The sequence below is a fragment of the Ornithodoros turicata genome, chromosome 10, assembly GCF_037126465.1.
Source record: "Ornithodoros turicata isolate Travis chromosome 10, ASM3712646v1, whole genome shotgun sequence".
Classification (NCBI taxonomy): Eukaryota; Metazoa; Arthropoda; class Arachnida; order Ixodida; family Argasidae; genus Ornithodoros; species Ornithodoros turicata.
Genome location: NC_088210.1, coordinates 26,267,004 through 26,293,707, shown reverse-complemented (window position 1 = coordinate 26,293,707; position 26,704 = coordinate 26,267,004). Strand labels below are relative to the sequence as shown.

Genomic DNA, 26,704 nt, shown 5'->3' with positions numbered 1-26,704 from the left:
CCAATGTCAGGCACTAAGAGTCGATTACTTGAGACCTTTGTTATTCTCTTTTGAGAGCTGAGCGCAAACCCGAACCAAGTCATGCACCTTACTTCGCTTCAAAATCATTTCCGTACCTTAGACGTGCCGAGAATTGATTTCCACCGGGGTCTTCTTTTGTGGGCACTGCGAAATTCCGTTTGAGTTCCGGCTTCCCTCACGTGATGCCCATTACTGTAAAGCGCGCTCTGTCGCATCACAAAGGCAACAGTGGCGAAGCCCAATCTACAAAACGATGCATGATCGGAAGTGCGCACGGCGACTCGAGCGACGATAATACTCCTGCCACGCGGACAGGAAAAATGACATTGAGTGCCTAATGGCTTCAGTCTTAATGTCATTCGTGCGGTGTGATTCGCACGGAGATATTTAATGACATTTGTCAGAATGACAGTTTGTGCTTAATGAGATCGCCCCAACTTATCCGTCGATTAAATGCCTATACTCTCGCTCCCATTATATGCGCAGAGTAACAATTTTATTCTTGCATAAACCATTTTGTACCGCGCGTGACAAGATTATTTCGTAATTCTCACACGCGTATCCTTTGATGGAGGAAAAGCTGGAGTTGCTTGAAATTTTCGCCAACAAAAGTAAAATAACCCATGACGGCGCCAAAGGACATCGATATTATTGCGTTTGAGGATGTGTTGCATGACCTTCGTGAATAATGCCATTCGGGGCCCTAATGGCATTAGACGACAATGTCATCACTTCTGCCCGTCTGGCACAGGTATAAAAGACGCGACGCAGCAGTTTTCCTGCCGATGAAACATAGTCGCCCTGTGAAGCTTTATATCACGTGCATTCCATTAGAGTGATGCTCTTATTGTTCCTTCGCCGAAAACGTTCCGCCATTATCCTTTCACGTTTTGTCGTCACGGGCCACGCAGGTAATAGAGTCATGTTCTTATGAAAGGAAAAGTTGAATCGTGAAGTCTTAGTCGTGAAGGTTCGCGTTAATGTCACACAATCTATACCGTATTACCTCAGTTAGTGTGGGTTGCCTCTATTTAGTGGGTGAAACACTACTTTATGCCCGTGATGGAGTCAGTTCCCTTTTCTCTCTCTCTCTGTTATCATCGCCGTCGTAGTATTTCCTTCGTTTGCTCTTTTGCTTTTTTGCTTGCTTTAACAAGGGAGAGCTACGGAGCAAATAGCCACTAAAATAGCCACTAGCCACATAGCCAATAGCCACTAGACTGATATGTTTTTTTTTTTTTTACTAAGAATAGCGCAAGCAATGCCGTATGAGCATCCTGTAGGTACATATGTAATTACAGAACTGCTGCTTAACACCTGTGCACGCCTTGCGTTTCAACGTGGACATAAATGCAGGGAGATTCTCGTTGTTAATTTGTGAACTTGTTTTTAACATGGATGTCCACTCTACAAACTGCAGTACAAGATACTACGTTTCCATTTGGTCTAGTACTTATACCACGTGTCTGCACTCGCAAAAACGTGAAAGGTGAGGTCTTGAGTTGGGCCAACACCAGTAGAGGAAGGCAACTTTGACCTCACATCGAAGACCGGGATGAAAGTTAAATCGAGGGAACTACAAAAGAACCCCCAACAACACCGAATATCCTCTGGATGTACCAGTAGTGTCCTAACGGATTCGTACGTCCGATGGATATCCCTCAGATATCCATCGGACGTACGAATGCGTTAGGACGTTATTCGTACATACAGAGGATATTCGGTGTTGTTGGGGACGCGGCCTGCATCACTGTACCGCACACGAGTAATACGGTCGGATAAAAACACAACATAATAATGTAAGTCAACAATAGAGTTATGGAATCTCAATCTCATAGACGAGTTCCACAATGCACAGACAAGAGCTGTGTTGTTGCTTTTCATGTCACCGTTATGGGCCGTCATCCATCATTGTAGGGACTTTGCGATAAGGAGAGTTTACAAAAATCCACGTGTACTAAAAATGGGTCTTCCTTTAGTTAGGCCTGTCGCCAAGAAACAGGACAGCATAACACATTGTGATTTATGCGTTCCTCGGTGGCCGACGTACTTTACCAAAATTTATTGAAGCGCGAAGAACGAATATGGAGAATAGAGCAAAACAAAGGTCTAATCTTGCGCATCAACAATTTACTATAGACAGAGAAGCTTGACAAGAATATTTTCAGACATATTCTTTTGTCAAGAAGACTAAAAAAAAGGATGTTTCAGAAGGATATTTTAAAGACTCTCGTTCCTCACTCTTGTCTTGGCACGGCCCTCATAGCATGGAAACATGCGCATCGCGTGCCAAGAGAGTAACACAAGCTGACGCGTACTTGAATTTTGAAGCAGAGATGCACAATAAGAAGCGCCGGCTAAACACAAACAACGTAAACAACTTCCCAAATGCATGTTTACATACTACCTATACGTTCCCGTACTTAATATTTGTAGGCGTTTGGGGTTCGGATGTATTCCGTGCAGGACACTTTTGACATATAGTGGTAGACGGAGCCGTCTTTGAAGACTACCGTGTGCTCGGTGCGAGTGTCACAGGTTCTGCGCAGTGGATTTGGCCTCAAGTGAACTGGATACGGGAGCCCGTCTTTTGAGGTCTACTTGACAGCCCCAGGGCGAACTCTTGAACGCCTGAGTGGAATGCACCGCGACCACATTCCCTTACACGAAATCACCTGTTCATCCCTGAGCTACGAGCTTCACACGGAAATAAGCGTAAGACCGGTTTCACACTAACTTTCTTGTCGTCCGTTTGCTTCAAAAATAGAACCTAAGGGCAATCGAGCCACGTAGGGCCCAATGGGTCCGTTTTAACTCCGTGAAAAACACGGAGGCGAAAAATGTTAGTGTGAAACCGGCATAAGCTGAACCGGAAAATACGGGACAGCGCTTGCAGTTATCGCTTGTTTGCCGGTTCTGGGCAGAGTGTTTTGACCATTGATTAGTCGCTCGCTTTGTTTCTGTTCATTTGAAACCCGACCAAGCACTTCGGTAGTGCTCATTAGCGGTTTATTGAACAGATGCAATGCACGCTTGTTTTACGACCACGTGACGAGCGATACGGAATCACTGTTAGCGTGACTTTTTATGGCTGTGAAAAGTCTAGCGCGATTTCGTAGCAGAAAACTTTTTTTTTTTTTTTAAGATGTCGGACATCAAGAGATGGACTTGGACTGAATTAGGCATCATATCTTCGACAGGTCTTAACTCAGTTCTGATGACGAATGAGTACGGGTGTGGCCTTGGTGGGGCGACGATCGTGGCTGTTAAGCTGACTTGCTCCAGTGCGTGTAGTGATCGAATGGAGACTATACTGCGTGGTCGAAGCAAATATTGGCAGCAAACATGATCTTATCTTACGTTGTCACATAGATGGGACAAGGAAGTGATAATTTTGAGAAGGCTTGCTCGCCGAGCATGTACATATATATCCCAGACTCCCGAACTGGAGATCTTTAGACAGTGTTCGCCTCGAAGGCACATTTACTTCCGAGGGAAACGTTTTAAAGCGATAGTCCTTCCGTAACAGTCTTGGGAGAGAAGAAAAGAAGAAGAGAAGAAGGAAGACGTCATGGCGCCGAAACGAGTGCGGACGCTCGAAGGTCAGGATCTGAATATGACCTTACAAACCTACGCTGGTACGTAAACGCGTTCGGCAGAACGCCTGAAGATGCAAACAATTTTTCTGATTCTCGCGGATTCTCAGTTAGGGAGACCTTTCCCAGAAAGTACGGTATATTCTCGCCGTGAATGACCGCTGGGATAAAAATCTTCCGCCGCTGTGAAAAAGCAGTGGAAGGTTTCATTTCGAAGTCTCGAGATCTTTGTCCAGCCAACGTGGCAAGAAGCACTACGTGTTGTTTGGAACGATGTTAATACTTACGCTACTTAAGCCGTGCTCCGAAACAAGGTTTCCTGCGCCTCCCTACGAAGCAATCAGTGTTGGAAAGCCATCAAAGTTTAGTGAATATCGGAATAAAAAGAAATTAAAATATTCACAGCGAGCAGGATTTTCTTATTTTCTTTTATACGGCACTATAGCAGTGGAATATTTTCTACATATTATCTGTAACCCAAGGCACCAACACAAGGAGAGCTCTGTCAAGATATAGTATCGATTTTTTTCTCCTTCTATTGAACGGAATGTACATCATAGAACACGTTTCTCGTTTCGTGGACAATAAGGTATTCTTCGTAGCCCGGGACAGTGATTTGATGACCTGTAGTGTCTCAGATTACCTTCTGAGTTCGTATTGTCACTGAGATGGAGGACATTTAGAATGCATAGCTGACGAGCTAATTTAATCACTTGCTTCGGGGTAGAGGCACGTGCATTTCGATCACTAGTTATGGCTCCTGACATAGAAGAAAAGCTTTCGAGAGACGAATGCAGACAAAGAAGACAATGAACGATAGATTTCAGCTGAAAGGCTGTACTCCGGATAGACGTGGTGGTGCTTTTAATCCACCTCGACGAAAGGCGTTAGTTCAGGAGAGTAATTAATTAATTAATGGGCTCGCAGCGTCATGCCTTACCAGCTTGAAAAAAAAAAAGTTTCAAACAGAATACTCGGCACTTCAGTTCCGTGGTACGTAGAAAGACGATATGCGCACTAATTGTACGCTCTAACGAAGTAAAAAGAGAGAGAGAGAGAGAGAGAGAGAGTAAATTGAGGAGAAATTGCAGCTTCTACTCCCCTAGATATGTATTACTCCCATTTTAGATCCCTTACCCCAAAATTTACTCCTCAGCACTGCATATAGTTTCCAAACATCGCATACGAACTTAAGTACATTTTGAGTCTCGAAAGGGGGATAACGGTGGATGCAAAGCGTCTAGTCCCTAGAAGAACTAAAATTACTCATTTTTTCGTACAGTGTGTTCTCAAAGTGAGCACAGCACGATTTTTCGCCCGACGCTAAACAGGGAGTGCAAGTTCGGCATGTTCACGTAAGGCACAAGACGCATGGTTTTTCTACGAGGTTTTTCAGATGCATATGTCTGCGCAGTCACAACGAAGTCTGCCAAGGAACGCATGCTCTAACCACCTCACCTTCCATTCCTTCCCGCTGTCCTTTCTCTATACTATGTACACCTCTGTACACAGCACATAGCCACAGTTGATTCGCGAAGCTAATGATGTTGATGATGATGATTGATAAAAAAAATGGGGAGGTGAGTGACGACTAAATCAGACTGGCTACCCCAGGACACCTACGTATAGATCATAAAAAAAAGGAAGCTAACACCAGTAGAAAGACTGCGAAGAAGACGAAACCCGAGACAGGGAAGAAAGACACAACACACACAGAAAATTTCTCGAACACAGCAAACTGTAATGGACGACAAACACCAATGTATTCAAAAACCTCCGAAGCGGGGAAAGGGGGAAAGGGGAATTATATAAGGTGTGTTTACGCAGTTACCACGTGTATTTATCTCAACGTTCTCCGCAAAAAAAAAAAAAAAGATAAAGGAATTTGGTGTGTTGGTGTGAGAAATCTTCTCTGTGTGTTGTGCCTTTCTTCCCTGTCTCGGGTTTCGTTCGCAGTTATGCACCAGCTAGTCTGCACACTTCAACTCCTGTCAACCAGTAGACGGAAAAGCAGATTATGCACCTTCCCGTACCAAAATAATCCTCGTGCATGCTTCTGATCAGATTAACCGGCGCCCTGCGTTGCACCTCAATGAACGTTGCAGCGATGCATTAGGCAAACAAGGCAAAGATCAGTTTACATCATTAGAAGTTTTCGTAAAACGATTGGATTTCACTTACTGAGGACACGAAGTAGAGTTTATTACATTAAGGTTCGTGGAAGCGAAACGGCAACAGGGGAAGCTTTCCACGTGCGCTTCGTGGAGAAGTGGATGAGGAGCAGCTTATCTCCGGTTAAGAATTTAGTTTGTTTTCGGTGACGGTCGATCGCATTCGAGCAATTTCGGCCGCATTAGACAACCGGTGCAAGCTGTTTCACAAGTCTTATATAAGTTCCAACTCCATTACTTCAATTGTTGCCAAAGAAATCTTCGGTGTGTAAGGAGCATAGCGTGCATAATAAGAGCGTAAAAACGACGAAGTAAAGATTAGTCAACCACATTTTCAAGAACACGCATACTTCAAACGTCAATTTGCGAACGGACAAACGATCGACTGACCGTTCCACAAGTTTGCGGTTCCACAAATCAGAGCCCTGAAAAAGAAAAAAAGAAAAAATAGGTCACCGTAACAACTCTGCAAGGTCACACCTGTCAGGCGATACAATTGGCATTAACTGCACGCAACATGCACGTAATAACGGGAACTAAATGCACAACTAAATAAACAGATTACTAAACACGCAGCACACAGTGGAACTAAACACAGGAGGATTACGAAACACGCATGAACTAAATATACAGATTGCGAATGCTGCTTGTGAAGTGACGTCACCTTTGGTCACGTGATATGGGAAAACATATTGCCGTACCGGAGTCACAGTAGCAGGGCATTCCGTGAGTTGTTGGGTATGCGTGCAATTACAAGAGCGGTATGACGGCCGTGACGTCACTTCCGTGACGCATCCCCATGTTTTCCCATGTCACATGGCTGTGCGTGACGTCATGTGCACAAGCATCATTCGTTTACGTGACATAGACAGCGGATCAGAACAAATGAGAAATCGAAGTGATACTTGCGACGTCAAAAAAAAATGGCTGACAACAACAACGAAAGTGAAACTACGTATTTCGAACGTTGCGGAATCAGTGGTTCGCATCTTCCTGTCAAAAATGACTTAAGGAAAGTTGCAATGTAACGTGGATTTACGCTTCCAGTCTGAAGTTGTCCTGGTGTCACTTAACTGAAGTAATTCTGCTGAAAAAGGACTAAAATATATCGCGTACCCTGGGATCCTGCGTCTTTGGAAAAATGTCATCAGCGCAAAACAAAATTGGACTAATGGGTGTGGGCACCTGCCACCAAATGCCGTGCTGTGTACATACCATGTTGAATTGTGCGTGGCTGTGATAGCATTGTAAGCTGGTAATGTGAAAATAATTTAATTAAAGTCGGAACTTCGGCTCAAACTAAAAGGAAGCGATTATTACATATGCGTAGGACCCTCAGAGCGCAGAAGATTGCTGCGTAAAATATTGCCTGTACATTTTGTTGTACGATATCTGAAATGTTGTTCGTTATCTTTTTTCTCTAAAACGTCATATTGACCGCGTTGTAACGGAACACTTCGCACAGCCAGAAATCGCGATTTCAAAGCGCGTGCCAAACATAACCGAAACAAGCACGAAGTGTCACGAAATTCAAACTTTACCTGAAGAAAAGTGCGTGCGAAGTACTTGTTAAAGTAACTTACCTGTTTGGCAGACAGGCGTTCCCAGGCGACCTCAACTTGTTTATAAGCCAGAGTTTATAAACTTTTGCTTTGCTCCAATTTAGCAAAACTAAAATTTCGGACCGAAAATTCGAAGTCCCAGCATACGTAGCGCCACCTCTGCACTTGAAAGCCACCTATTCTCACCCTCGTACCAAACATAGAGAAAGATAGAGAGAGAGAGAGAGCCAGTCTACCTGGCGCTTCCTCTCGCAAGCGGCAACTGAGCTCGACAGAATTCCGAATCCAAACCCGTGGCGCCATCCATCGGTGTGCGAGCCAAATCGTTTTGGTAAACCTATGGGACCTCAGAAAAGTTGTGGGGAGCTTGTCCTCCAAGCTTCAGAGCGCGCGCAGTATGCCATGAGCAGGTCCCGCTCCGGGAGGATTGGCGCCGGCGGTTGTTTCAGCAGCGTGGGAGACCTTCCGTTTCGCCGTCATGTTTATTCAATGCCAAACGCACGGAGAAAATAGTATGTGAAGGTGTCGTTGTCGGCCCGGAAATTGTCCAAAATATCTGCCTTTCATCACCTCGCGTGTAGATTATTCTTGGCTTTCGCTTTTGGATGCAGGAAAACTTTTTTGCTCGCTCCTTCGAATCTGTCTCTTCAAGGTATAGAGTCAACACGTGGGAGGCAAGGCACCATGCCACCTCTCCGCGACTTCGCCCACGTAAGTTTCATTAAATCAGGACGACATCATGGGAAGTAACTGCGGGGTGTATGTGATGTGTACGTAACCCACGGCGGGAATACTTCGCTGAAGATTCGAACATGGATGTCGCAACATGATGACATGCACCGTGCTGCTTTTACTAATTTGTCTACGCATCCCTTCGGCTACCTGTACGGATGAAGACGACGTCGTAAAATCACCAGCCAACGAACACGACGGTAACGTAACCACAAACAGTTCCTGGCCATCCCTCGAGGACCTGCCCCATGCTCCAGTGTTCCAGCCGTCCTCCCTGATACGTGTTGTTGTGCTTGGCCTGATCGGCGTTGTTTCGCTAGTGGGGAATGTGGTCACGCTTTGGTCGATACGATGCTCAAGGCGTAGGACACCTTCGACGGTTTACTTTCTTCTGGCCCACCTGGCCGTTGCTGATTTAATGGTCACGGCCTGGTGTGTCCTGGCGGAAGCAGTGTGGACGTGGACCGTGCAGTGGCTGGCGGGAGAAGCAGCCTGCAAAATGGTCAAGTTTCTACAAATGCATTCCTTGTACTTGTCCACCTTCATGCTCGTCGTGATGGCATTTGATCGCCTCAGTGCGGTGAGGTTTCCGATGCACCGAGCTGGAGCTAGAGGGAAGGTAGTAAAGGCCGTGGCGGCGGTTTGGATGCTTAGTGCCTTGTTGAGTATGCCACAGGTAGGTTTGAATGGCCATTATTTGAATGATAGCGGTGTTTGCTATGTTTGCAATAGCGCCAGAAATGTGTGTGTGTATGTGTGTGTGTGTGTGTTTAATCATATAATGGCGACAACTTGGTGCCACGTGGTATGAGATTCTTAAGCAGAGCGTATTGCGCAAGGGAAAGTCAACTACGGAATGAACATGATGGGAAGTACCAAAGCTGAGTTTTGGAAGTAGGCGATATTTAAACGGCACCGTGCTGCGTGCTGAAATTTCAGTGCACGTTAAACGGTCCTCGAGCAGACAAAATTAATAAACCCTTAACGTTTAAGTGTCGATTAATAAACACTCTGGCGTCGCTCATGCACGGATACCTATCCCGCGAAGTACAACTCCGGATGAACGATGTTATTGTTATATTAAATGACGGCGTTGTTCGGTGTGGCTACGCCCAACCGCACTCAACGTGTGATTCAAGCAACTTGAGGTGATCCGTGTGTGACCTGATCAGAAGTGGCGGATCCCGCTGTGATTTGTTTTGATTGCTGTGAGGATTTTGATTCAGAGTGTGTAATAGCTATACAGCTTTTGCAATGGAGCACGTAGCACCTATGATGGGTTGCTGAAAGCTCCAAGGTTTACCTTCTTTACTAATTTACTAGCTAACTAACTGTATAACCTACGTGGTTTTCTCCTCCTGCGTACATGGTAGCTGCGCAGTGAAAGCACGCTTTACAGGAGATCGAACACGGATGTACAAACGGACACGTGCTCTTTGTGACGTCACTTCACTTTACTTCCCGCTATGTCGCAGTGCAGCATAATGGAGAAGTGTTGCCAAAAAAAGCAGCCTGAGCTCCTGCCTATTTCAATTCACTCCCAATTTCTTCTTTGCGTTCTGAATTAATAAAAGAAGCAGCCAAACGCCATAGTTATATAGAGCATATAAGCAGCCAAAAGTTATATAGAAATCCGTGTAAACATAACTGGACTGCATGGTACGAGCATGGTACGGCTACCATATTCATCATACGAAGATGTTTGAGTTACGTGCTCATGTATTATGGTGCAGCTAGTGAGCCTTTGGCTATCAGTTTTATGATGCACGTATTCCCTTCATATGCTCTGTACACATAACTATACATTTTCGTATGCGCATAGAAAGTGGATTCGTGTTTGGGATATGATTAATCAGAGATTAGCCCTAGCCATGATAAAGCCATGGAAGCCTTGATTACTCTGAGCCCTACAGAGAAACGCATTTATAACATTGCGGAAAAGGCTCCATAATCAATTTATCGAACTTCAGCTCCTGGTACTAACGAGTAGCTGCTCCGTAAATAAGACTCTAGTCCAGGAAAGACCAGTGTGCTTCGATAAGTCACAAAATAAAAACAAAGGGAAGCAGAGAAAAGGTTAAAAAAGTAAATGCAGTTCGCGCAAAATGTGTGCAGCATAACTAGGTGATGGCTGGTGGTACGAGTGGCATGAATGTTAATATGACGTCACCACACGTGACGTTGTGTTGTGTTGTGTTGAAGGTGTTCTCGCGCACCTAATCCGTTCTTCACGACAAAGGGGACGCTTTTTTTTCACTTTTTTTTTCTTGAATGCACTGACGTGACATGTCTTGATTTTATTCCGGATTGTGAACTCGACACATTTCTTCCTACGCAAATACTAGGAATGCGCGAGGAATTCGCCAGGCACTCTCCCCGCCGACACTGCACCTGTCAGGTCTCTTCCGGATTGCCTTTATATAGAATCTGTTCATTCAAACGGAGATACGACTGCACGGATCAGAGCTATAGCCTACTACCTCGTAGAATATTTACAAACGCAAACATTATACGATGTTCTTTTGAAAGGGTTACTTTCGTAAGCCTGTAAAGAATCCTATATGGTGAGTACCCTACGGTGTTTTCATTGTGCGAGCTTTTTTCGCATGCGGCTGTACATGTCGCCATGTTTTCGTTCCCTGCAACTCCCTCCTTCCATCACGAGTGTAATCTCCGGAAGGCAAACAAGCAGATCCCGATCGGATCCTAGTGTAAGCCTTCTTAATATATCATGGTACGTGCTGGACGCGAAGGTCAGCATCATTTGTTTTCCTCCATGGTTGGGTGTCTGTCGAAGTGGAAAATAGGTCTACGTAAGCTAAAATGTGCGAGCGCAGCGAGTGGGCTGCGGACCTGTAAAAAGGGGGTCTCAGAAGTAATTGAATTACAGACACAATTACGTGCTCACAAAAGTAGTTAAATTACGATTACGATTACAAAATGATGGTTGCAAGTTAGTTGCAATTACGGAGATTGAGGCTTGTATCGTGTTTGTCAGTTCATACGTTCCAGTCTCAGAACAGTTACTTTGTACCATGATTATAATTACGATTAGCCTGAAAATTAGTTGAATTACACCGGGTTACATTTATCTCCATCTATGTGATTTCGATGTACAAGTTTACTCTTCAGTCGTGATGCACTATACGTGATGTGGACCTTGTTGACATCTTCCGGACTATTCTGATTAGACTAAAGATGGCGACATTTTCCGGTTCCGGTTTCCAGGTGTTGTGTAAAAGTGCATCTCCTACTATTTGGACATGCCGATAGCCGTACACATTAGTGAGTTTAGCGTATCGTATGCTATCGTCTTTGCGTACGTAAGAGATAGCGTTCGTGGTTCTGGGCATGCGCAAAACATAAAGAGCGTTTCGCGCAGTGCGCAGAAACACCACGCTATCCGATGCTATACGTAAGCAAAGGCAATAGCGTACGATACACTAAAACTCGCTATTATCATTACGTACTCGCGTTGTGTTTGCTAACTTTATATTTCGTGAATGAGTAAAAATCGCTGACATCGTGAAAACGGCACAGGATTGAAGATGAAGTTGAATCCCAAATCGCACAAAAAACAATTCGGAAAGTAATTACAAGTGCCTTATAAATCGTTTGCAAAAATAATTCAGTTACTGTGACAATTTAGTAATATCGAAATTAATCCTGGAAGTACTTTATTACTGGAAACGTTATTAGCCAATACCCGGGTTACTTGTAATTAATGAGTGTACGGATCTGGTGTTGTACTGAACCATTCCGCAGCGGGGGGGGGGGAGGATATATTTATTAGAAGAGAGGGAAAAAAGGGGGAAAGGTCAGCCAAACGGGACGCCGGCTTTCTATTACGCAAAGAAAAAAATGAAAATTAAATAAAAGAATACATACATATGTACATGCATATACAATAAAATCATACACATACAACCATATACATATGTTATGTTGTGCGCATAGCAATAACCTCCGGAGGAACCACCGTAGCTGTGGACAACCGCACGTGCGCAGTGATTCGCGTTACCTGTTTGTGATTACGTGATTGCTATTCTGATCACGAACTTTATGGGAGGTGTGAGAGCATATTCCTGCCGCTCCCGCAATGGCTTTCTTTAATGACAAATGTATGACCGCACACGCAGGACATGTATCCATGCGCGTGCGACGTGCGTGACAAGTGTTGTTTCGACCGAGTACGTGCAAGTAAAACATTACGTAGACTTAAAGCGTGTGAACAGTACAGTAGTGAGTCGAGGGCGAGGGTATATGTGAAGGACGTTAGCACGGAGCACGTACAAGTGAGAAAATGTAATAAGGAGAGGTCGTAGCTCTATGAAAAGTGAAGCCGTCTACTTCGACACACTGGTACCGTGCTGGACAAAAGTTTACGACTAAACTTGTTCGTGGGTGCAGGAGATTCCTATATATGGGTCGCCGCTGTACGGTCCACGGTTTTGTACTGACACCACGCGTCAAAACGTTCTTCATTGCGGCCACACTACCAACCTTCCCGCACCACTCTCTCCGCGTCTGTTAATCAGCTGGACTCTCGCCCCCTCTCTCTCTATCAAAATCACCTGGTCCCTGGCTAAAAGCGATAAAACCCTGGTGCAGGGGACACAAAGAGACAAAACAGACGAAGCACTGACTGACAAACAACTTTAATGGCAGGGACACATCTTAAATATACCAACTGCACACGCACCCGACCCCTAGTGGCAGCCAAGGCCGTCATGCTGTAATCACAAAATTATCACAAAGTTCTGCCTCTGCCAACGCTCTGCCCTCGAAGCTCTTTTGACCTTTTTGAACACCGTCGGATTGAGATCCTTATTGTGAAGGGGCTCATTGTTTCATTCCTCACATCATCACCAGCATTGGGGTAGCGTATCGCCCCTGGCGATGAAACTCTCCATTCATCACTATCTCAAAATAAAGTTCTTGTTGTTGTTGTTGAACATTTTGTCCGTTTCGATGTCCCGGGAATATTCTACCACAGCGCTGAACGCTCGATGCGTGACTTGAGGGTGCCACGGCCAATGCCGCCTATAGATATAGAAGACCCGCTTAATGCCTCCTTTCACTCTTTCGCTACGTGGACACATAAAGTCAGAATTCGTCTGCTACCACGATTCGCCGTTCTGCGACCTCAAGAACTCGCAAATAATTGCAGCTAACTTCGCAAATTTGAACCTGTAGACTAAAAGAGCAATACCCTTTCCAGAAAATTTGTCCTGAGAAAAATATGGGTCCGTTTTGCGCTTTATATTTTGTTTCCCATTTAGTACGCTGCGAAGTTCACTCCTCGCAGACGACAGTGGCTTCCCATGCGGCTGACGGTGGCTCGTCTCCATGGCTACGACCGCTGAAAGCACGTTCATGATTGGCTACGACCGCTGAAAACACGATCCTGATTCGCTGACTCTTAGTTGTTACGTCACGTCGACCAGTAAGCAGGCTTTCTCTATCTAGGTGGTGTTGCAACGGCCCGAGTTCCTTAAGAACAATAAAAGACAGGCTGCCCATTGTTGCCAACTCCGACTGCAAAAGGCGATGGGCTCCGCTGTAGCGTCCGCACGACATTATGACGCGTCCCATATCCCCCATGACGCCACAAGTAAAGCAGTTTGGGAAAGGATGCTCTCCTAGTCTTGTGCAACAAGAATTTGCTGTAGGGGAACGTTGAAGATATTATGTGAATAATGTAGAGGGAGATTCGCTAGAGCTCCAGAGTGCCTTTTAAGCTACTCTGGAGTACATTACACAAATTGAGCAATAGTCATGTTGCCATTAAGAAAATGTCTGTCTGAGTCGCATTCTGTCGACCTGTCCATCGCCAGGCCCGTATTCAGCACTATACTGGGCGCGATACCTCGGCCATCGTGAGAGCAGCAATACGTCTTTCTAGGAACATATTCTTCACGCATTTGCCTCATTATAATGGTCCGGAAAATACGGCTCAACGTAAAGTAAGGCCAGTTCTCCACGTGTTTTACCGAAACGGGACCTGATGTCCTATAGCGAGGCATTTAACAAGCGGACCGCAGCGTGTACTTTGACTTTAATGCATGCGCAGGACAGTCGCGGAGTACTCATATAACTTTCACGTTCAGAATTAACAACTAGACAGTTTCATGATTAACTGAGCGGGCTAATTAACTGAGCACCTCTACGTTAGGAGATGAGCCGTCTCCCGCGGGATGTAAACAACCCGGTTAATGTGCCGCTATTCCCGAACGCGCTGATTTAATAACATTATAAGTGCAGAACCATGGCGCACTAAGATGACATTGAATTCATAATCTTGCACCAGTAGTCAACATGAACATAGTGCAGCGTCAAACTCGATTAGCACTGCGAAAACCGCATACGAAACAGGTTGCTTAACACTGCGCATAATAATCGACATAACTTAGTGCAGCTCGGAACTTGGTTTAGCACTAAACACATGCTGAACACACTGCACTAATAATGTACGTGCTAAGAATCAACATAGTTTAGTACAGCTCGAAATCCGATTAGGACTAAACACATGCTAGGTACACTGCACTAATGGTCGGCACAACTTAGTGCAACTTGAAATTCTGACTTCACTGGTCTTTCTTGTGCCATGTCGCGCCCGTGCTGCTCTAACTGTTTTTCTTCTTTTTTATTTCTTTTTTCCTTTCGTTTCTCTCTTTTACTTTTTTGTTTATTTTGAGTTTCTTTCTTTTTTGGAATAGCGAGCCTGCATTAGCCTGGCTGACATTTTCATTTTTCTTTCTTCGACTTCGACGAAATTCGACTAGGGCTAAAAAAAAAAAAAAAATGAACGTGCATCTACGTATAATGAACTGTATGCCTTCTGTCGTCGCTGTTTGTTGTTGACCATTACTTGGGTTGCCGACGCGCAAACACAGATGTTCTCCACGAGAAAGTGCAGTCGTGCCATCAGCTTTTTCTTCGCGTTGTCGTTTGTGGGCACGCAACGACATGTTCCTTTCGTCTTCCGCGTGTTGAGTGACTCAAGTGAACCGTATCATCAACAAAACATCAAAACGTCGTTTGCGTCGGTGCTCTTTCACAACGTTTTCGGCTGACTCTCGTTTCGAGACCGTGCCCCTTGGCACAAGAGAGTGAAACGGAGACAAACACTGAGGAGGGTTGGCGACCGACTTCGAGGCGCCGGTGCCGTAGCCTTGATGATGAGGTGGCAACTGATCTCCACTGTATATAGCATGGGTGGGTGAGGGTACTCAAGGAGATGATAGCGATAGTACCATTGCTACATCGAGCTGATAGCCGTGGCACCTTCCGTGGGCGATAAGGGGGGAGGGGGTATGTTTATTACATAAAAAATAGGAGGGAAAGGTTAGCCACCGCTACGGCGGCTTGCTATTCCCAGGAAAGACAGGGAAAAAGAAAAAAAAAGAAGAACAAACAAACAGGTAGCATTGATTACTAATAGACGATTTCAGAAAATCCCAGAGTGCTTAGCGCCGCTTTGAACTGTGGGAGCTTACTAATACGAAAGAAACGGGTGGCCTCCAAACTGTTTCGATTTCTCTCCTACCGGTGTATTGTTCACGACGTGTCGAGGTCAGCGAAAGCGAAACCTGAATGATTATTCTTCGCTCTCCCACTCAGTATGCGCCCAGGATGCAATGCGTGCCCAAGGAGCACTGGGATTTTCTGAAATCGTCGCACTTTATACGAGAGAAAGAAACAAAATAAACGTAATGAGTAAAAACAGATAACACTCTGAGTCAAAGAACCTGTGCTACGCATCGGATAACTAGCTAAGTATATCTCGTTTCATTATATGCAGACCTTGAAATATATCAACATCTGTGTCACGAACGAAATCATTGAACTCACGCTATGTACACTGCTCAATGGACAATGTCGATGACTGACAGAAGCGTAGCATAATGTTGCAAATGTTTGGGCCTATACGGCACATGTAAATAAATGTCACAAAAGATCCGGACTATTGATTTTCCCGTGAACATGCTTGTGAAGATGACAGAAATCACGAAAAGTCCTCCACGCTGATAATGAACACATATTTATACTGCGGACGACCACAATCATACTTATAATAACAAACATTCCTGAATGATCTATCATACATACATGTAGATAACGTATGCAACGTATAATGTATGTAACGTTTCAGGGTAGCCCGTGCTTAGTAGCGCGTGCGTAGTTGTGACAGTTGCGTGTGCATATTTGTGAAAATTACACGTGATACGGGCCCCACGCATTCATAATAAATGAATGCGTGGCGGAAAGACGCGGAGCTTCCAATATTTTAGCGCAAAATTCTGACATTTTTGCCGAGAAAAGCAAGGATCATAATTATGGCAGTCTGTTTATGCGTTTATGCAACGCATATATTATTTACTGCATGTGGCCCTTTTTATTAGATTAGATTAGATGAAGAAGAAAACTATGGAGTTCCCAGTCGCAGCGAGGTCCAGGACTGGCTTCTACAATACTTGTAGTCAGGGAAAATATACACTGACAACAAAACACATTAAAACATAAAAAAGCCTTTTGATTCTGAAAAAGAAAAAATCCACTAGTTTTTTGGAGACACTCTAATGTAACCAGCTTCTTTGTGCGGCCATGAAACTCTGTTTGAAACATACATAATAAGAAATCTATCACGCGCAACAAACTTTTGGAAAGAAATAATAAAGCATGCACTCTTCTCGCCACCGGCTTTTCTACGAAAGAAATTAATTCATTCCTTAATTAGTGAGCACTTCTTGCTTGAGCATATTGCCTTTCTGAGTGCAAGATGATTCACCCCACGCCTAATGATTCAAAGAAAAATCGCCGACGTCTTCGTCTTGTGTTCCTCAAACGGAAGCATTTTGCCGAATAAGTATTTTTTGTTTCTTACGGGTGAGGGGGATTCGTGTCATTCCAAGGATCGCTTTATCGGATAAATGCATGTGGCAACACAGTGCAGTCTATGGGGGTTTTCTTTTTATCTGCAATAAATTTTCATAACAAGAGGAGTTGCCTTAGTACGCTTTTACTTTTGTCATTGGATCACTCGACGGGCCTGCTACTGGGAAAACGTATTTTTTTCCCAATTAGGGGACTAATTAACAAAGATACAAATCGACTTTTTAATTATTGACTTTAGGGAGCCCATTGAAACTGGGATATTAAAGCGTGATGTGCACATAATACGCTCGAGGCACAGGTGAAGCACAAAACTAATCACAGCGCGTGCTACGGATTGATTGATTTGTAAAAGAAAAAATGGAGATGTTAGTTCCTAGCCACTCGGGACTGGCTACACCAGTGCGCGCGTAGTGGTGCGCTGCGGACCTAAGTATTTGACCGCTGTCGCCTACTGTAAACCGCAAGTGGTCGGCAAAAGAGCGTCAGCGAAGTTGATATCTCTGCCCTCACTTAACGTCACAGAAAAACATCATATGCGATGTAGGGAACCCTTATCCAGGTATGTGTCACGATCTTTGTTTTATATATCTTTTTGTTTTGTTTTCTTCCTTCATGTGTTCGGAGTCACTCACGGTATCACTCCTCTCCTTCTGCTGGGCACGACTCTCACCCTTCCCCGGTACGATGAAAGCTGACATGTAGCGGTGATGCACAAAGCGCCTTGCACGCAAAAAAAAAAAAAAAAAAAAAAGAAAAAAATCGTGAAACATCCCGCGAAAAGGGTTTACCCCAATTGCGTGTGTCGTCTTTCTGTGACGTTAAGTGAGAGCGGAGATGCCGACGTCACAGTCGCTCCTTTGCCGATTACTTGCTGTTCACAGATTTGTGATTACTTTTGCGCTTCATTTGTGCCTCGAGCGCATGATGTGCACCTCACGAGTTCGGAAAATCTCAGAGTGCTTAGCGTCGCTTTGAACTGTGGGAGTTTACTAATACGAAAGAAACGGGTGTGGTCTCCAAACTGTTCGGATTTCTCCCCTACCGGTCCATTGTGCACGACGTGTCAAGGTCAGCGAAAGCGAAATGTGAAGGATTATTCTTCGTTCCCCCGCTCAGCAAGCGCCCAGGATGCAATGCGCGCGCAAAGAGCACTGGGATTTTCTGAACTCCCTAAAGTCAACAATTAAAAAGAAGATTAAAATACCTCTGTTAATTAGTCCCCTAACTGAGAAAAACTAATCATAAACTCCGCGTGTGTTCCTTTCTGATATCATCGCGTCTGACGCAAGCAGAGAAGGCACGGCAAATATCGCACCGCAAACGAAGCTAATGCGCGTAAGTTTTTCATATGTCGGTTTGATAATGTCAGCCCTTTCCTTTTCTCTCGCTTTCATTTCATTTCTTTCTTTTTCTTTTTTTTTTTTTTTTGTTACGTAACTTTTCCAGTTAAGACAGCCAAGTTTCTCCGGTCTTGTTCTTCCTTCGCTTTGTTAAAACAGAGGATCCTTTTACTCTGCACTCTTAAAAATGAACTTCACCGCATAGCACACTCCAAGCCAACCATCATCTCGAATGATATCGTTATCTGCCCTGATTTGTTGAAAACTGGAGGCGTACGCCTTTTTTGTGACACTTATGCTGTTCACAATTGTCACAAAAAAGACGTACGCCTTCCGTTTTCAACAAATCAGGGCAGATAACGATATCATTGGAGATTATGGTTGGCTATAGGAGCGTGCTATGCGGGGAAGTTCATTTCAAAGAGTGTGGTGGGGTGGGATTGGAAATTCCATCCTGACTGGTAACGAGAGACATTGCACTTCTGTCCAAATAGAGCCGTCCTTTTCGAAATGAAACGGCTTTGTGTAAATATTTTGCGTGGTCTTCAGGTAGTGGTCAAAGTGGATGCTATGCACACATGAGATTCGATCTGACGGGATGCCCGAACTCCGGCGACAGAAACTTTCCGGTTAATGAACAAATAGTGTTGCAGCAAGAGGGCCAGTGCAGCGTGATTCGTTTCATGGGATGCAACAAATGAATGTACTGAAGCACGATGCTGCCTAGAATGACGCAAGGTAGTGAATCAGAAGCCAGTATAGCGCGGGGCGCCATCTTGATCCATCAGGGGATCAGCATGAAAAAGTATATCATAGCACTGTAGGAGATGATTCTGGCATAATGTTTGTTTGTTTGTAAAGAAAGAAGAGGATTAAACTAGTCTGCGGACGTGTTCTGATAGTCGTAACATAAATTATCACCGCTCATCCCCTACACTCTAAAAACTGAACTTCACCGCATAGCACGCTCTGCGCCAACCATTTCCACGAATGATAGTGTTATCGCTTCTGATTCGAGGATAGAGGAAGGCGTACGCCTTTTTGACAAAGACAAATGTCAGCACAGTTCCCTGTGAAGTCGCCCCAGGACGTACGATCCCGCTCTGCGATAGTCGCGACGTTGCCCGCCCTGGGCGTGGAAGACTACGGCATCCAGTGTCACCGCCACCACCACTGTTTTTTAGAGTGCAGTCGAACGCCTTCCCACAAATCTTCCCCTCTTCCATGGATGCGCATCTTCTGTGTACATGCACTATCTGAACTCGCATCAATCCTGTCCGGATCCACCTCTGTTTAGCGAAATGAATACGCCACGCACCACTATAGGGAATCCACCCGTTTACGTAAGCGGATTCGATATACGCTTGTGTCGTATTCATGTAAACGCGGCCAATGTTGGGACAAGAAGCAGCAAGCAAGCAAGCCGGTGTATGGACGACGTAGGCGACACATGACCTTGAGCTTGATGAGGACAAACAGACAGCAGAACATGAACGTACGAAGCCTCGTTTTGTCAAGCTCATGTGTCCGTTTGTCATCCTCAAGGTCAAGGCCATGCTGGAACCTTTATCAATACAGTGTTGTCTTGTATGTTGTTATATACATGGGTTGTTTACCTATTTCCACCACTGGGCCTTGGCGCGTTTTCGTGTTCCTCCTGTTTGTTTGTTTGTTTATATTTTGTTTAGCAACACAACGTGCGACGCAACGCTGTGACATCTTTGGCGTTGAGACGCTTAGAAAACTCGCGCCACGTCCCTGATAGTAGAATGCTCGCGAAAATGAAAAACAAAAAAAAACAAAGAAATATGAAAATAAAATAAATCACATCAGCGAAAATAAGGAAACAACAACAACTATGACGACGATGGGATGAGTTTATTGGCATAGATGGGAAAGCAGAAGAGAAATGATTGGAACCAGTGAAAAATGGAGTGTCTGGGGTCCTTTCCTTCTTAGGTTGGTCTCTCTACCTTTTTTTTTTTATTTTTTTTTTATCGATCTGAGGAACACGAACTTCCTTTCACACCATCCATAACGTTAGAAAAAAAAAAAGAGCGTTTATTGAATATTACTGCCGACCGTTGCTTGCGGCACTGCTTTCTTGAGTAAAAAGGTTATAAAAATCTTGGGGTTAAAAGAATATAAGGAATACATAAAATGCAGCGCAATTGCAGTAATGCCACCTCAAGGGGACGCCCGAAATGTTTGGACCGCGTATTTCCAAGCGCGTCCCATTACGATTTCTCTGCTTATAGCGAACCACATTGGGGTGTCAGTCGGGCTGGTGATCGATTATGGATGACGTCCCAGTAGGGGACGGCACGCCTCCGATCGGTGAGCGGATGATAAGGTCCCTACTCACAGTAATGCTCTAAATATTGATATTGGAGATATCGGGTTCAGGTACACCTATCGCGTTTCTTTCCATAGTGGCCCCACGTGGTGTGGGACTCTTCACGTGCTCGCGTACCTCATCTTCTTACCCGTATTACCCCCCCCCCCCCCTCCAGCTCGCTATTATATCCATTTTTGTGACGTTCGCTGGTACATTCTACGGTTACACCGCTATCACTGCGTTCTCGCGAATTCCCCATAATATACCGAGAGCTTTCCCTCCCGGTGCTACTTGGCATCATACCTGGGCAGTAATGTCATTACTGTAATGAATTACAGTAATGAATTACTTTTTCTGGTAATTTTTAATGTAATGCATTACTTTTGCCATTATGTAATTTGTAATGTAATTTAATTACATTTGGGTAGTAATTTTAATGACATTACTCATTACTTTTTACAAAAGAATCGAGTGTTCAGTTTAACGGTTCATGGCATTGGAGAATTATTGTTTGCGGGCCCCATCCTCCGGACAGTCTTCCTGTTGCCGTGATACATTGTGTCATCTTCGCCTCTACATTGTCAAACGACACGTCATACGTGGCACCCTGGCATGTAGAAGAGACAAATAGAAGAGCGTGATTAAGCTCGCCGTAGTGACTTAGTAATGTCGTTACTTTTTCGTAGTAATTGTAATGTAATTTCATTACATTTCAGTTGCAGTAATAAGTAATGTAATTTAAGTAAATTCTAACTTGAGTAATGGGTAGTGTAATTTAATTACATTTTAGAAGTAAGTTACCCAGGTATGCTTGGCATTACTGAGAACCCCGAAGTCATGTCTGCGCTCACACGATTCCTTCGGGAAGCTAAACTTTTGGACACTTTCTGGTACCTCCTACATGACTGTCTGCACAGCGGTCAGATAGCGAAGGAGCTGCCTTTTTCTGTATTATTTCTTCATAATTTCCTGTGTCCCTGTTCCTTCATCTTTCCTTTGGAATTGTTTGTCCTTGCTTTTGGGAATAGCACGCCTCCATCGTGGCTTCCCATCTTTCTCCCTTCTTTTTCTTTTTTATCAGTATTAAACATATCCCCCTTTTTGAAACACTATTATTTCTATTGGAAGCCTCGTAATATGTCGTGAAATCGTTCAGTACTTTTCTTTTTCGCTGTTACTGCGGTGTTCACACAATTCCAGGCATCACATGGTGTCACGTGACCCTACGGACGGACCTACACTGTGGTCGCCCCCCCCCCCCCCCACACACACACACACCTCTCCAAGAATATACTCCAGCGCAAGACGGAGAAAAACATTCAGCGCTTTCTATACTTTCGCGTAAGTGATAGCGCTCAATGTCCGATAACTGACAGCTCAACTAACCATGATGGTTTAGGTGTGTAGATTATTTGTACCCAATAAAGGAGGATTCAGATTCAGTCACGTACATGATTTCCCGTCACTTCGCCATGCAGCTGACCTTCGGGTCTTGGACCAAGCACACGTCAAACACTGAAGAACAAACAGAAGCAAAGGCAAAAACGCCCCTGGTGTTGAATGGACTGCAATCACGTCTAACTACCGGGCTTCTGTGGGTAAAATATCTCTCAACAGCATCTCGGAGCTGCGATGATGATACGGGTGTAGGTGATGAAGTGACTTTTTCTTCGTCTTTTCCTTTGACTTTTTCCAGCAATGGGGGTAGAGTACTGCCTCTGGCGATGAAACTCACCATGCATCTTATCAAAACAAAGTTGCTTTTGTTGTCTCCGCTCGTTACCGGTGATTTCGAGTCCTCCGTGTCTACTTTTCTTCCGTATGCTATAACTAGTGTTCCGGCGCGTTTTCGGTTTTTATTTTTGAGCGGATTCGGCGCATTTTTTTTTTTCGGTGTTTATTGATTTTCACAAAATCGGCGTTTTTCGATGTTTGTTTTTCCTGACGTCACTCTTAGAAATGAACTTCACCGCATAGCACGCTCCTTGCCAACCGTCGTATCGAATGATAGCGTTGTCTGTCCTGATTTTTTAGAAATGGGAGGCGCCCGCCTTTTTTGTGACACTTACGCGGTTCATAATTGCCACAAAAGGGCGTACGCCTCCCTTTTTCAACAAATCAGGGCAGATAACGATACCATTCGAGATGATGGTGGGCTAGGAGCGTGCTATGCGGTGAAGTTCATTTCAAAGAGAGTGGTTTATCCAACAGTTATCGGCAATAGAAATCGCAATGTAATTTCAGTGCTGTGCTTCTAAGGCATCTAAGTGCGTCTAACGGTGACGTTTTATGACTAACGGAAAAGTAGACGGACATTTTTTCACAGCCATCGTATTTCTGTATGGTTTTCTGATCTGCACCAACCACTTGCTGGGCATGTGCAGCAATATATCTCTGTCATCGTTCCTGGAATGTCCCTCTGTATTCGTTGTTTTTCGATTAAAGCTGAATGAGGGAAAACTTACCCGGCGTATGTTTTGCGGTGTTTTTCGATTAAAATTGAAAACGCGGAATCCTAAATTACAAATATGACACAAGACGACGGTTGCATTTCTGGCAGCTAATTGTGTTTGTGTTCGTGTTCCGTTTTTCCAGCAAGGGCACAGTATACTTACGTTAGAGCAATACGAAATAAACGATTGTTAATATGACTCAATGCCGCTGGAAATAGAGTTATTCGAAATGATGGAATAATAACGCGACTCCAGGGCGCCACAAATAAAGCAATTCGAACTAAACGGATATCAACGTAACTGCAGGGCGCCACAAATTTAATGAATGAATCTTTAATTTGCATTGAAGATTGCAATGTGATAAAACCACAATGCAAATAGCTGCAAGGAGCAGCTTAATAGAGTAGTTCGAAATAAACGAATATTATCGTGACTCCAAACCGCCACAGACAGAATGAATGAGTGAATGAATCAATACTAACATAGCTACAATGCCTACAAACAGTTCCTGGAAGAAGGAACAAGAAAAGCATTGCGTGCATGCTTAGTAGCAGAAGCCATAACACAGGACTGCAAGTGAGAGTCTACATTCTACATCAAAACACGTAGACGGATTTTTTAGTGTTCACAAGAAACCGGGACACGAGCTTAGGACATACAAGAGAAGACAAGAAGGAGTAACTTGAGTCGTTTCTTTTTCTTTTTTTTTTTTTTTGTCGAATTAGAGGCAGTGCCACAACGATTACTCCCTTTCTGCACGAAACGCGCGGATAGTTACATGAAGTTTAGGGACTATTTTCAGAGCTGTGGAGTGAACTTCATGTGAATGGACTGAAACGGGGAGTGTAATTGCAATCTGGGAGACTGCACATCACACACACACACACACACACACACACACACACACACACACACACACACACACACACACACACACACACACACACACACACACACACACACACACACACACACACACACACACACACACACACACACACACACACACACACACACACACACACACACACACACACACACACACACACACACACACACACACACACACACACACACACACACACACACACACACACACACACACACACACACACACACACACACACACACACACACACACACACACACACACACACACACACACACACACACACACACACACACACACACACACACACACACACACACACACACACACACACACACACACACACACACACACACACACACACACACACACACACACACACACACACACACACACACACACACACACACACACACACACACACACACACACACACACACACACACACACACACACACACACACACACACACACACACACACACACACACACACACACACACACACACACACACACACACACACACACACACACACACACACACACACACACACACACACACACACACACACACACACACACACACACACACACACACACACACACACACACACACACACACACACACACACACACACACACACACACACACACACACACACACACACACACACACACACACACACACACACACACACACACACACACACACACACACACACACACACACACACACACACACACACACACACACACACACACACACACACACACACACACACACACACACACACACACACACACACACACACACACACACACACACATCAGGTGCAAGGCCTACGACTTGTTGCTGAGTTCCTCTCCAGCACATCACACACACACACACACACACACATCAGGTGCAAGGCCTACGACTTGTTGCTGAGTTTCTCTCCAGCACTGGACTAATGGACGAGCTCTAATAGGACACCTTTCCATCTCATTACTTTCTCATCCCTTCCGCCGGAGCAATGGGGCAATGTACTGCCATAACGACCCAGCACATCATCATCCCAGTTATGCGTCTGTGTGTGTGCGCGCGGCGAGGGGCGGGGGGAGAGACCATAAGCTGTAATTGCTGTCCAATATGCTCCATCTATTTTTTTTTTTTTTTTTCATTCATTGCGAAAAATTGCGTAATGGCAAGGGTAAATCAGCAGATGTCTTGTATCTCAACCTCTGCACAGCGCCACACTCTTAGAAAAAAGGGTGGACAGGTTACACCTTTCAGAAGGTAATAGTTCTCGCATATGTTGCGCCTAAAAGATTGCAAAGTTCTACCTGCTGCACTCTTAAAAATGAGCTTCACCGCATAGCACGCTCCTAGCCAACAATAATCTCGAATGATATCGTTATCTGCCCTGATTTGTTGAAAACGGGAGGCGTACGCATTTTTGTGACACTTATGCTGTTCATAATTTTCACAAAAAAAGGCGTACGCCTCCTGTTTTCAACAAATCAGGGTTGATAACGATATCATTCGAGATGATGGTTGGCTAGGAGCGTGCTATGCGGTGAAGTTCATTTTTAAGAGTGCACTTGCGAATGATAGGGTTACCGCTTCTGATTCGGTGAGCGAGGGGGGGGGGGGTACGCATTTTGTGGCTATTTGGATATATGGTAGTTGCTTTTACCACCATTTTACACCCTTTATCAGACGCTGCACTCTAAAAACGGAGCTTCACCGCATAGCACGCTGTGCGCCAATCATTGCCACGAATGATATGGTTATCGCTTCTGATTCGAGGAGAGCGAGGGGCGTACGCCTTTTTGTGGCAATTTGGATATATGGTAATTGCCACAAAAAAGGCGTACGCCTCCCTCTCTCCTCGAATCAAAAGCGACAACCCTATCATTCGCGGCAGTGGTTGGTGCACAGCGTGCTATGCGGTGAAGCTCTGTTTTTTAGAGTGTATGTTGACCTACACTGTTAAAACAGAACTTCACCACATAGCACGCTCCTAGCCAACCGTAATTCCGAATGATATCATTATGTGTCCTTCTTTGCTGAAAATGGAAGGAGGCGCCTATCTGGGGCACATTATGCTCGTCCCAGATAGGCTCCTCCTCCTGATTTGAACGTATCATGACACAGAATGATATCATTCGGTATGGTGGTTGGTTAGGAGCGTGCTATGTGGTGAAGTTTTGTTTTAACAGTGTATACTTACGAGTGATAGGGCTCTGATTCGGCGAGCTGGGGGGGGGGGGGGGGGGCGTACGCTTCTCTGTAGCAATTTGGATATATGACAAATTTCTTTTACCACCCTTTTACATCCTTTATCAGACGCTATGCTGACCTATAGGTAGTAACTATGGAAGTTACCACGCTTTCACACCCTTTTTTCTTAGAGTGCACGTCATCATTCAAGCTATAGCCCGCGTGAATGACGTACAACAGCACGGACAAAATTGTCATTCTGTACAGACTGAAAAAGTTTAAAATCGATTATGAGACAGTCCCTTTCACGACCACATTTACAAGATCACGTAAAATGTTTCACAGTGAAATCGATCCCTATACATTGGTATGCATAGTAACGCAAAGGTAGAGAATAGCTCGGCATGTGAGCAGACACGGAACTGAAATTGGAACTGACAGCGACAGAAACTCTGAGAGGGAAGAAACGTCCACACAACTCGAATTCACGGCGAGACACCC

The 26,704-nt window shown here is 44.7% G+C and overlaps 1 protein-coding gene across 2 annotated transcripts in view; it reads left to right on the top strand.

Annotated features, from left to right (window-relative positions):
- Positions 1 to 26,704, top strand: part of LOC135371273 (gonadotropin-releasing hormone receptor-like) — a 271,561-nt gene that overhangs the window by 177,138 nt on the left and 67,719 nt on the right. Inside the window, exon 1 of one of the 2 annotated variants that reach the window (XM_064605369.1) lies at positions 7,745 to 8,758. The exons of the other annotated variant lie outside the window; for it this stretch is intronic. Coding sequence (XP_064461439.1) covers positions 8,177 to 8,758 — 582 coding nt within the window. The 5' untranslated portion in view covers positions 7,745 to 8,176. Of the gene's footprint in view, positions 1 to 7,744; positions 8,759 to 26,704 lie in introns of those variants that run through there. 2 annotated transcript variants of the gene reach the window in all.